The 13351-nt window shown below is 39.7% G+C and overlaps 1 protein-coding gene across 1 annotated transcript in view; it reads right to left on the reverse strand.

Moving 5' to 3' along the window:
* Window positions 1-13351, reverse strand: part of THSD7A (thrombospondin type 1 domain containing 7A) — a 444687-nt gene that overhangs the window by 152416 nt on the left and 278920 nt on the right. Inside the window, exon 6 of the mRNA XM_065939654.1 lies at window positions 12360-12572. Coding sequence (XP_065795726.1) covers window positions 12360-12572 — 213 coding nt within the window. The remainder of the gene's footprint in view (window positions 1-12359; window positions 12573-13351) is intronic.

Consider the following 13351-nt stretch of genomic DNA (forward strand, 5'->3'; position numbering starts at 1 on the left):
GGTGACTGCAGACACGAAATTAAAAGATGCTTGCTCCTTGGAAGAAAAGCTATGACAAACCTAGACAGCATATTAAAAAGAAGAGACATCACTTTGTTGACAAAGGTCCGTCTAGTCAAAGCTATGGTTTTTCTAGTAGTCATGTACAGATATGAGTTGGAGCATAAAGAAGGCTGAGTACCAAAGAAATGTGTTTTGAAATGTGGTGCTGGATAAGACTACTGAGAGTCCCTTGGACTGCAAGGAGATCAAACCAGTCAATCCTAAAGAAAATCAACTCTGAATTTTCAATGGAAGGACTGATGCTGAAGTTGAAGCTCCAACACTTTGTTCACCTGATATGAAAGGCAACTCACTGGAAAAAAAACCCTGATGCTGGGAAAGACTGAAGGCAGGAGGAGAAGGCGGCAACAGAGGATGAGATGGCTGGATGGCATCTTCGACTCTGTAGACATGAGTTTGAGCAAACTCCCAAGAGATAGTGAAGGACAGGAAAGCCTTGCGTGCTGCAGTCCATGATGTTGCAGAGTCAGACATGGCTGAGCAATTGAAGAACAACTACCTAGAACATTATCTCCCCAAATTCTCATGGGAGTGACTTCTTCACCTCCTTTACGTCTCCTCACAGTTTTGACTCTATCAGCAGGACTGAGGAAATTTTGGTGCTATGAATGAGAGGAGGAAACCAGGAGGAGAAACCAATTTTGGAGGGAAGATGATGAATTTCACTTTGGTACGTACTAATTTGGAAATGCCAGTAGGGTTTAGCTGGAGCTGTCAGGTATAATTCAAAAACAGAAGTTTGAAGGGGAATCTTAATACTTAAGGAAGAAGCACAGAAGGGATATAGCATACTGGAAACACAAATAACCCATGGTAGACAAATTCTGACAAGTACCTCCAATCGAAAAGTATAATTGACTCCAGTATCCCTTGAATATGGCTAGCCCAGTGACAGGCTTTGACCCAAAGAAAGTTTTAGAAGTAACCTTATGGCTGCCCCAGACTCCAGGCATCATACGGTCTTTCACTTATTTTGCTCTTTTGGAACACTGCTCTGTGATTATGTTGAGTCTAAGCCAGTCTAGTCCACTGGGCTATGAGAAGACACAGGGAGGAAAAACAAAGTTCCTTCTCTGATGTATTGAGGCCAATTTAGACACCATCCAAACAGCCCTCCTGTGGAGTACACCTGACCAGTGAGCCTAGGAGGAACCAAAGAGAACCAAAGAGTCCCAGCCAACCAACAGAATTGAGAAAAAAAGTTTGTTAAGTTTAAGGGTGGTTTGCTATCCAGCATACAGATCTGGTACAGAACTTGGTACCTAGAAACGGGGTCTTCTGTAACATAAACCTAAAACATTACCTCAATGCACATGAACTTGAGCAAACTCCAAGAGTTGGTGGAGGACAGAGGAGTTTGTTATTAACAGCATCAGCTGACACACTACAGTCCATGGGGTCGCAAAGAGTCAGACACAACTTAGCGACTGAACAATAACAACAACAAGAAAAAAGAACAGGTAGCATGGCCAAAATGTAGTCAAGGCTGAAAGGTAGGTGAGAAGATTGTTAACAGAGAATGGAGACAGAGTCTCATATTACATATTTTGAAAAAATTGGCAGAACTGCTGCTTATAGAAACTTGCAAGATAGAAAATATTAAACGAACCTATGAATCTAGATGTTTCCAGGAAAGATGTTAAAAAATTGTCAATTTAACTTTTTTCCACTGAGAATCATATGCTATAGGGAGAGAAATAAACTACAAAAAGAATAACTCAATGTGCAGTTGGAGTTAATGATGATCCCATGATGTGCTGAAACAGAAAATAAACTTGTTTCTTTCTTCTAGTTAGAAGAAGAGAGAAATACTTTCAGAGTAATAAACGGCGTAGGATAAAAATCAAATTCAAGGATGCAGCTAAAAGTTCTTTGATAAGACCTCAGAAAAATTTAGTGGTATTTAGGAGACTCTCTGTCTTTTAAAAGGCCTCTAAAATTATTAAAGGTAGTTTCCATAGCAGCCTCATACATGGCCCCAGATAGAAGTTTTTTTCCAAAAACAAATTATCCACATTATGGATACGGCTTTGATACCACAGAGTGACCTCCAGTGAGATTCTTATGAAACCCACAACATTTTAACAGTGCTGTATTGATAAAAACACTGTCAGCTTGGTCTTCCAGAAATTGAAACATTTCAAAACGAATAAAAGGATTCCAGGTTCTCTGGTTTACATGAGGAGAAGGCCGACTAAGGAAGCCCCTCAGCTATAAAACTGCATTTCTTACGGAAAAGGTGAGACATATTATGGAAAATCCAAAAGCTCAGAAGGGAAGAACAAAGAGCCAAGGAGTAAAATAGACTAGGGAACCACTCTCAAGGAACAAAAACTGGCTTAGATCAAGGAATTTTCCCTCCCCTGAGACGGGGGAGACAGGCTGGCTTTCAGAACTGGTGTAGACCACGGACTGCTGAACGCTTCCTATTTTTCTCATCTTTGAGTCTGTTCTGATCTTCTGCTCCCTCTTACATCATTGTATGTTGTATCTGTGGGGAAGGTATCTTGTCTTTTTTGTTCAAATTCCTCTGATTTGAGAGTAGCCACACCTAGAAATCATAAATTTCTATTTCAATCTGAAATCAGGTTCTTTGCGACAAGTAACATAAAACAAAGATTATATGAAGTCATTGTCTTAAGGAAAACTATTTTTCACAAATCACTCTGTGAAAAGCATGCTCTAGTGTAGGGTAAGACCTTGAAGAAAAGTGTTTGTCAGGTGAAGGATGAAAGAGTTTCATTTTGGGGGGAAATTACCTTAATGATTAAACTTTTTATTATATTTCCAAATTGAAATATCTTTCAATATGAGGGTTATGTTTTCCATGTCTTGACATCTTAAATAATTCAGACATTCAGATAAACTGAGAGATTCTGTAGGACTGAGTACTTTCTAAATTCACAGAAAAAAGAAAGGAATATACAAGTTAGAGACAAAAGCACTTAACCATTTACAATTTTTTTAAATAAACACTCTAATCCTATCATAGGAAATAATTTTGTGTTTGTGGAGGGGGTATTATGTGGAAGACACAAGCACAATTCTGTTTAAGATGTCAAGTTCTATAATTTTAATTTGATCAGATGAGACTGTCATTTTATTTTTGCAATGCTAGAGACCTGGGTTTGATCCCTGGGTTGGAAAGATCCCCTGGAGAAGGGAATGGCCACTCACTCCAGTTTTCTGGCCTGCAGAATTCTATGGACTGTATATAGTCCATGGGGTTGCAAAGAGTTGGACATGACTGAGGGACCTTCACTTCACTTCAATAGGAAGGTTATATATTTATTTTTATATTTTAAGGTTTATTTTTTCTCCTCAGAAAAAGCCTATACACTACATGACTTTGAAATGTACAGGAAAGAATTTAACAAATTGCCTCCAGGGGAAAAATAGCTCATTTTAAAATAAGAACTCAAAGCATATATGTAAAAAAGAATACAGATAAAAAAGAGTGTGTGTGTGAGCGCTTGGTCACTCAGTCACATCCGACCTTTGTGATCCCATGGAATGTAGCCCGCCAGACTTCTGTGTCCATGGGATTTCCCAGGCAAGAATACTGAAGTGGGTTGCCATTTCCTTCTCCAGGGAATCTTCCCCACTCAGGTTCCAGACATCTCCTGTGTCTCCTGCATTGCAGGCAGATTCTTTAAACCCTGAGGCATCCAGGAAGCCAAAAAAAGAGTTGCTGCACCTGAATTGTTGTCCCTGAGATACCTCATCTACATTTGAACTAGATGCATATCATGAGATGGTAAACTTTAAGCCTGATGACATAACTGCCTGAGAATTTTGATAGTCTCAGGTGAAAAGGAGGTGTACCTTGCATTTTAGAAGAATGAAAACAACTGGGACCAGATGGTGGTAAATTAAATCCGTTGCCACAATTCTTTGTAATGTCTCTCATTAAGAGGTAGAGCCTGTTTCTCTCTTCATTAAATCTGAGTTGTCATCGGGATGTCTTTTGTCCAAAAGAATGTGGTAGAAGTGACATCGGACAAGCTCGAGTCTTGTCAGCTTCTGTTTCCGTCCTTTTAAAGCAGTGCCCTACATCCCCCATGTAAGGAAGCTGGTCTAGCCTAAGTGAGAAAGAGAGCCCCTGTCAAGAAGTACCAACACACCTCAGCGAGCAGTTCGCATCAGCTGGAAAATATGTGAGGGGGTCCGTCTTGCATCTGGCTCCAGGCACAGTCAAACCTGAACAGGAACTCGGCAGATTCATGAGAAATCCTAAGTTTTTTGTCAGCCAGTGAGTTTCAAGGTGGTTTACTACCCGGCAATAGTTACATGACACATGACGTGAGAGGTAGGAAAGAAATCAGAGGGATGCAGAATCAACGAAATCAGGGGAAACAAAGTCAGCTAGGAGAGATAAAGAGATAAACAAAGTCACAGATGCAAACAAGAGAGAGACAGTGTGAGGAATGAGAATCTGTTAGATTTAATAGTCAAACTCCAGCCTAAAATGACTGAAAGATGTGTCCTCTATCATACTGGCTTTTACTGGCCCAGCTATGAGAAAACTGGCTGCCCTGGGTTATGTTAAGGCACTTGACCACTTATGATAAAGTGAAAAGCTATTTTCTTTCTCTTGCATTTGCCATTTCAAGTGGTAAATAACACTCAGTGGGAGATTTACATCATCCAGTTAAGTGGTTAGCAAACTTTAAGTTCACTTAACTTTCATTTGAGGTTTCTGCTATAACTATCCTACTTTAAAGAAGAAACTTCCTTATAAAACTCTGCTCTTTGCTAAGATACTGCTAGGCAACAGAACACTGGCTCAATCCTGATGACTTCCTTACAAATAAAAAAATATATTTTTTATTTGTATCATATGAAAACATAATATACATATCACACATGCATGCATGCTCAGTTGTGTCTGACTCTTGAGACCCGCCAGGCTCCTCCATGGAATCTCCCAGGCAAAAATACTGGAGTGGGTTGCCATTTCCTCCTCCAGGGGATCTTCCTAACCCAGGGACACAACCTGTGTCTTCTGCATTGCAGGCGGATTCTTTACCACAGAGCCACCAGGGAGATCCATACATATCACACACACTCACACACACAAATGCACGAAGCTAGATCAGGACATCCGATGACAGATTTTTAAAGATCAGAATAAAATTGTGATTACTACAAACCAACACTGAAGAATAGCTTGTTGTCTTAAACTTTCTAAAAAGGCTATAATAACTTTCATCTTTACAACAAATTGAATAGAGAATCTCAACCGAATTACAGGAAACAAACTCTTACCAACAGTGTTAGATGATCCTGATTGTAAAGTAAGACAGCTTAGATTTAAGCATAATATCCAACCTAATTATATTCCAAACACATTAAATGACAGCATTCTACAGGAAGGAAACTCCTTAGTTGATTTATTGCCTAAATTATGGAAAAACAATTCAGTTATAGGACATATTCGTGCATTTAAAAAGATCAGCTTTTCCACATAATGGCTATGTAATTTGTGTTAAGAAGTAGATTCCAGTTCCAAAGAGTGATTATGCTTTTGAAATTGTGTTCTACAGATATTTTAATTAATCTGAACTCAAGTTCTTGTCAAGTTTTAGAAGCAAATCTTAGGTTAGCTTCCCTTCTAAACTTACACAAATTTTAACTGACATTTTCATCACTCCTCCTTCTGTATTACGAGGTTCTTGTACATTATTGATAATAATTATGAAAAGATATAGCACAAAGGGTATTATCTTGATGGAAAAAAGCAAAAATATTTAAGAAAGGTTTCTCAATTTCAAATTCTTGAAAAGGTATGCCAACATTTTCAACTATTGAACAACCTCAATGCCTGCTACTTGGGTGTTTTTAAGTTTCTGAGCTTTCTGAAATTCCACTGTCCATTTAATTTAAAATAGAATTACTTAAATTTCACTGGAGAATTCATGAAGAATTATGTCATAACAGCTGGAAGTTTCCTGGACCCACCTTCCTCCTTCCAGGTAGCATCTGTGGGCCAGTGGTTGACTGGTTTGAGAGTATTTATTTTTAAAACTACAAGCTTTGGGATTTAATTTACACTCCAGAGTGTCTCACCTGCTTAGACTGAGTCTGAAACTTTGGTGTTTCTCTGTGCAGAAAGGAGTTCACTTAGCAGGCCTGAGACTGTTAGCCTTAGACACTCATTCAGCTCATTCAGCTGGCCCGTGGCTTGCATCTGGAAATTTGAACATCTGCAGGGCTCCACATTCTCTGGGCTTCTCTGACAGCTCAGTTGGTAAAGAATCTGCCTATAATGCAGGAGACCCTGGTTTGATTCCTGGGTCGGGAAGATCCCCTAGAGAAAGGATAGGCTACCCACTCCAGTGGTCTTGGGCTTCCCTTGTGGCTCAGCTGGTAAAGAATCTGCCCACAATGCCAGAGACCTGGTTTCAATCCCTGGGTTGGGAAGATCCCCTGGAGAAGGGAAAGGCTATCCATTCCAGTATTCTGGCCTGGAAAATTACACGGACAGTCCATGGAGTTGCAAAGAGTCACGACTGAGCAAACTTTCACTTTCCATGTTCTCTAAATAAGTAAAGCTTTGCTCACTGTGCATAAAGCATTTTTATAAATAATTGTTGCTTAGACTGAAAAACTGTTTTCCTTCTGGGAGCCTGCAATTTTGGTACGTGCTACTTAGAGGGTGAGGCTTCGTCTGGTGGCTCAGTGATAAAGAATCCACCTGCCGATGCAGGAGACGGGGTTTGATCCCTGGGTCAGGAAGATCCCTTGGGAGGAGGAAATGGCAACCCATTCCAGTATTTTTGTCTGGGAGATCACAAGGACAGATGAGTCTGGTGTGCTAGACCTTGGGGCAGCAGAGTCGGACAGAGCTGGGCACAGCACACAAACAGAAGGTGACTGCATGGCCGAGTCAATGCAAACTGGACTCCTGGGCTCAGATGAGCTTTCCTGGGAGACAACACTTCACACATGTCCCAATTCACTCATGGAAAAATGACGCACGTCCTCTGTGACTTTGTTGGGGGAGGACTCTCAGAAGCTTGCGCCTGCTTTTCTCCAGACTTTGCCTCATGTGTCTTTTTTCTCCTGCTGATTTTGCTTTGTGTCCTTTTGACAAAATAAATCACATACTGAGTTCTATAAGTTCCTCTCCTTAATTAAAGAACCTGGGGGTGGTCTTCGGTGCCCAAGACACACTCCTCTTTCATTATTTTGCTTCTTCATTCCCCATTTGACTGGCTTTCCCTGAGAGCACATCCTTATCAACTGTGGGCATCCCAATCCTTGACATGGTCTATGTCTCCAGGGCAGCTCATGAATATTCTCAATCAGACCAAATAGTAGTTTCAGCTAGCAGCTTTGTAATCTCTATTCCTGGGATGATTTCCTCCTTATCTCTTATACTCTTTTCCACATACCTCTATCCCCCTCCAAACTGTGGTTCTCTAATAAATATATATTTGGACAAATTAATTCAGCATCTACATGATTTGCAAATTGTATATACATGGTATATACTACAAGGCTTAAAATAGAACAGGCTTGCCCCGTTTCTCCACATACTGGGTCCTGTTTTCCAGAGACAAAAATTTTCCATACTTTTTAGGTGCTTATTCCTGATTTACCTCAGACACCAGGTTTTACATTTCTCTTAATACTGAATACCTGGGAAAAAAGAAGTACAACATGAACTGCTTGGGAAAGAAAGAGTATTCAAGTCTCTCCTTCTTTCTACTCATATGTGGACACATATCTCATTCCATGAGGCAGAGGAAGAAATTGGTGGTAAAAATTAAGAAAGACTAAGAAGTCATATGACAAGTTAGTGCTTTGGATATTAGAGTCATCTTCAACCATCTTTCACACTCTGTTCTTTTGGAACTTCTGCCGATATACAGAAATGGTTCCCAAAACAGGCAGAAAAATTTACTTTAAAGACCTGCTTCAGTACTACTCTCTTAGTGGTCTCAACCTTATGTCTTCTTCAGCATCACCCAAATCCAGCCAGTTTGCTTTGGTGCTGGGAGTCTTTGGATAACAGAGTCAGTTCTAGGTTCCACCAAAACAATCCATTTCTCATTTTAGTATAGCGGTTCACAAACTTCATTGTGCATGCATCAGAATTATCCAGAAATCTCCATAAAAATGCAGCCTTCTGGGACTTGCCTCATATATTGTAATTAAGTGAGTGTGTAGATAAGACAGGAATCTGGTTTTATAGAACACTTAAGGAGATTTTGATATTGGGGGCTCCAGGATACCCTTTGCCAAAGCAGATCGAGCATCTTACAGGGTGATTTGAAAAAATACTTGCATATAATGAAAATACACATATGTACATATATCTCATATCTATCTATAGATGACTTAAAACATCTAATGTTATTTATTGTATGCTCAGTCACTCAGCCATGTGTGACTCTTTGCAATGGACCATAGCCTGCCAGGCTCCTTTGTCCCTGGGATTTTCCAGGCAAGAATACTAGAATGGGTTGCCGTTTCCTAATCAAGGGGATCTTCCTGACTCAGGGACTGAACCTGCGTCACTTGTGTCTCCTGCACTGGCAGGCAGATTCTCTACCACTGAGCCACCTGGAAAGCCCTAAAATTATGTATACATTTTTTTTTATTTGTACATGAAAAATCTGTTGGCATTCTTAGAAATCTAACAGTTTTTAACCACCATGCCATGACACAATGGTGTGCTACAATCAGGGTTCAGGTGTAGGTTAAACATTTGTTGTTAATGACATTTAGAGTAAGTCAGTTACTCTTAACCAATGAATTGCAATAATTTAAGGTCACCTATATAATCATGACATTCCCAGTTAATTGAATTTTGACACACTTTACCTAATAGAAGAGGAAGGAATTGAGCTTTAAGAACAGTATAATACACTAGCAGGTCATGGCTGGACACTGCTCTTACTACCGTACTATTAATATTAGCAGCTGTGTAATTAGGGATTGTATTGATTTACTTCTATAAAAATATTATTTTATGGTTTCAAAAAAATCTTTGTCAAGTACGAATGTGACTCATGCATGTCAGTGTCACTGGTTAGATGTTAACTTTTACTCATGTGAATAAAAATGAGAAAGGCAGCATAGAAACTCCAGAGAAATAGTAGTTTTGAAATTTATACAGAAAGGTATCAGTATTCAGATTCCTGGAATAGAACACATGATAATGAAATATGGACAGTATCATTTTTTACAGATAGCATGGTTTTATATCATCTTATATGGAAACAACATTGACTTACAGTATCCTTACATAATCAGTAAGACTATAGACTCTTGCTTTCCTTCCGTCTCTAACGAACCAATTTGGGAAACAAAGCACACTTGCCTCATCAATTTACACCTTTAAATAAAACACAAACAAATCCTGCAAAACCTGGAAGAAGGCAGATTCTGGGTTTGCTCACAGGTTCAGCATCCTTGAGGACCCCACGTGCCCCCTGCCCATCACACCAGACCTTTGGTGCAGAGTTCCTGCATTTGGGCTCAGAGATCTGGCACTGCTTTTCTGAAGCTCTTTTAATTATGAGTAATATTTTTTTCTGCTGCACCTAAGACATCCCTCGCTTTCTGGAGAGGCTAATTGCCTGCCTGAGTTCTCCTTTGTCTCTCATTTTTGTTACACCCTTCTGTCTGTCAGAGAATCTACACAAAACTTCTCTTGGGGGTTCTTCCAACTCTTCCCCAACCCTGCTCCTTAGAAGTCAACTGGGAAAATGAACAATAACAGCAAGCAGCAAATCCTAATGATCTCAAAAGCCTGGTAAAGAATAATTCAGAACAAAAGAGACCTTGGACACTTTGTGATCATTAACAAAGTTGTGAAATTTGTGAGGAAGGTGGGAGAAAAAAGATTTTTTTTTTAAATTTATTTGTCAGATTCACAGGCCCTAATTGTTCATTTCTCTAGTTGAGCTGTAACTTAATTATAAAACAAAATCTATAGCCACAGACAGGCCTAGAGGTACAGTCTGTACAACTAATCAACTTTAATTCCCCGGGCTCAATTTAATTACAAAATGACATTCGGTGCAGCTGCTAAACACTTTACCAGATGACCACATGATAATGCTCCTATAGTACTCACAGGTCCCCAGCTTCTGTGCTGATTCTAGCAGTGCAATTATGTTTCAGGTATATATAAATTTGAACAGCTCTAGGATTTATAATAAAAGATTCTCTGGATTTTATACATTTCTGTAGTTGAGCCAGCTAAAGTATTGAGCTGCACTACAACTAATATATGTCAGGGAGTAAAACACAATGACAGAGATGTCCTGAGAAAGAACAATAATAACAAACTGAATTTCAATAACACATTTCTTACCTTTTAAAATTCATTGTCTTTGTTTGGTGGACAAAGTGAAATCTGCTTATGTATACTGAGTTATCAACTTGTGTTTAAGATTATGACATTTATTACTTTTCAATGTAACTAGACATAGCTAACTCATTTGTCTGCTTGTCTCAGCGTTCCATAAGAAAATTTAGGAAGTGATTGTCCTATAAAATACTTTTTACCTGACAAAATTAATCACTAATGTTTTAAAAATAGTCAGCTCCTTTAGTACATTTCAAATGTATTCAATTTGTACAAACGTCCAGGAAGACCACTGCAATATGTAAGATCTGATTTTTCATTTTATAACATTTAGCCAGAAGTTCCATGCACAGTTAACTTTTCATCTTAGAGCTATTTTCATCCTTGCCCACACAAATATACTTTTAATAATACTTGGGATCCCAGTTTCTCCCTAGGTCTCTAGGAGGTTAAGAAAAATTATTTAAATTGAAGAAAAGGAATCAAGAAGCAGGATCATTAGAGGAGTTACTAATGATGCTAAAATAAATATGACCCTTACTGCTTTTCCAGCAACTCACATGGTAATGTAGTGTCATTTAATTCAAATTAGGATTTGAAGTGGGTATATAAACACAACGGGATGCGTTCCATTTGCGTCCTTTCTCCTAGATGTTAATCCTCTTTTCTTTCCCTTTAGAGGAGAACTGGGTACAAGCTAAAGAGAGGATGTATCATAACTAATTGTATCTACAGAGAAAAGAGCAACATTCACTGTTAAGTATCTGGAGCTTGAATCCCCTGCTTCACATTCCCCTCCCAGCCTCCACTGCTGGTTCAGATTTTGCCTGATGCGGTCCTGCACGACCACCTGAGACACCAGACCGACAACACTGCTCGTTTCAAAGCTGCAAGGCTCATTTCTCAGCACTGGCAGGGTTTGTCAGGCTCTGACCCCAGAGAGTATCTTTCTCTACTGAGCAGTGATTGAGTCACAGGAGGAAAAGATTCTGTTTGCTGGAGGAAAACAGGATAGAAGGAATCGCGACGGTTACCAGATGCTCCAGTGGCCCTGCGGGGGCACCAGAGTGTCTCCGCGTCTGCTGTGAACAGCAGCAGCCGTCACAGGGGCCCCGGGGCGTGGTGCTCACGCTGCTCTGATGTGCAGACTCATAGGATTCCAGAGTCGGAGGGAACCTTAGAGACAATTTTAGCCAGGTTTACACCGCGTCTGGGGGACCTCTGTGTTTCCTAAGTGTAATTCAGGGATTGCTAAAAAGTCAGGGGGAATCTCCCTGAAACAGTAGCATCATGCTTGGAAAGGATGCAAAAATCTTCAGTCAAGGCTAAGAACAAGACAGTATATTTTATCAAACAAAAATCAGTTGTAAAAGTCCAGGGTAGTTCCTATGGTTCAAGAAGAGAACTTTGTGGAAAATCCCCACCTGGGGGGGCTCTATGACATTCCTGGAAGGGAGAGTCCTAGAGTTCAGAAGGTTGATTCAGGAGGAACTCTAGGCTTCAGCAGGTCTCACGGCTTGGTAATCATTACTAAGACACAGGGTCAGGGGGAGATGAAGGCTGCTGAAATCAAGTCAGCCAAAGCTAACAACCCTTCTTTATTTACATATCGCTTTCTATGGCAAATTAAAAAATCTTAGAAAAATGTTCCCTTTCATTGTTATTTTTTAATTTGTCAATTTTACACCTTGTCTTGATGATGACTTCTTATTGCATGTTACTTGTTTTCAAAGTAGAAAATACCCTGTGATTGTTTAAAGACCCTCTCCACGGCCACCATCAGAAAGAATGAAAGAGAGATAGAGAAGAAAGAGGAAGGAAAAAAGGAAGGACGGAAGGGGCAGCTGTTTCTGTGTTTGCTTGTAAACAGAACCAGCTATGATGCGAGAAGACATATTTTAACATAAGAAGTATTTCTCCAGGGTCAAACAGACAACCATAAAATCAAAGGAGGGTAGGTAATCTTTCTTACCATCACTGTTGATGCACACAACCTCTTGGACTTGCGTGCCTGGACCGCAATCCTTGCCATTGTCTGGTTCACAGTCCCCGAGCCCCACTGCCTTCCAGTCATAGCAGGACGGCTCCTCACAGGGAATGGCTTCCAGTAAGTGAGGGCAGTTCCCACTGCCTCCCCAGCCCCCAGTGGGCTCACTGGTGATGCGCCGCTTCCTCAGTTTGAAACCTGAATTGTTGGGGAAGGAAAATATTCTTTGTTACCATCATGGGTTGAATATTCAGAAGGCTGAATGAAACCCTAAGTGAAAGCAGGATGAGGGTCAAGGGTAAAATTCATATGTGCTTTATTCACTAGTGTATCCCCAAATGCTAGTTTAATAGGAGCTTATTAATAATTTATTAAATGAATAAATGAATGAACAAATGGCCAAAGAGGGACTTCTGGTGTTAGCTTACTATAGTAAAAATAAAACAAGAAAAGAGCTGGAGAGAGAGAAAAAAAGAGAGGAGATTTTGCTTTTGGTTAATTTGAAAAGTCTGTAGCTATAAAATGTTCAAAGACAATAAAATCTCCAAAGATACCATAAAATCTTAAGCTATTCAGAAATATTCATGACCAGACAAAAGTGGTATTACTTTGAATTCCTCAACAGGCTTATGTGGTTAAACTTGAAAAGGAACCTCTGAGAAGTTGGATAATCTCAGGAAATTGTCTCTTTGAGCCTTAGTTGATTTTAGACTCCCCAGAAATCTGAATTAGGGATATAATCCATCTGGGTTCTAATGAGGAGTATTCAAAGACCTGCTCTGTGCTTTAATAGCATCTAAGTGTTGCCTTGTCTGACATTGTATGACAAAATTAGTAAGTCTATCTATTACTAAGTGAACATACTAGAATCACTAGAAAGCTGTCCTTTGAAACAAAACAGAAAAGTGTTTTCAATTACTAGATCATGTGAAAATCACTCTACCGTGCCTGCCACATGGGAAACAACTGCATTTATT

The sequence above is a fragment of the Muntiacus reevesi genome, chromosome 6, assembly GCF_963930625.1.
Source record: "Muntiacus reevesi chromosome 6, mMunRee1.1, whole genome shotgun sequence".
NCBI classification, from domain to species: Eukaryota; Metazoa; Chordata; class Mammalia; order Artiodactyla; family Cervidae; genus Muntiacus; species Muntiacus reevesi.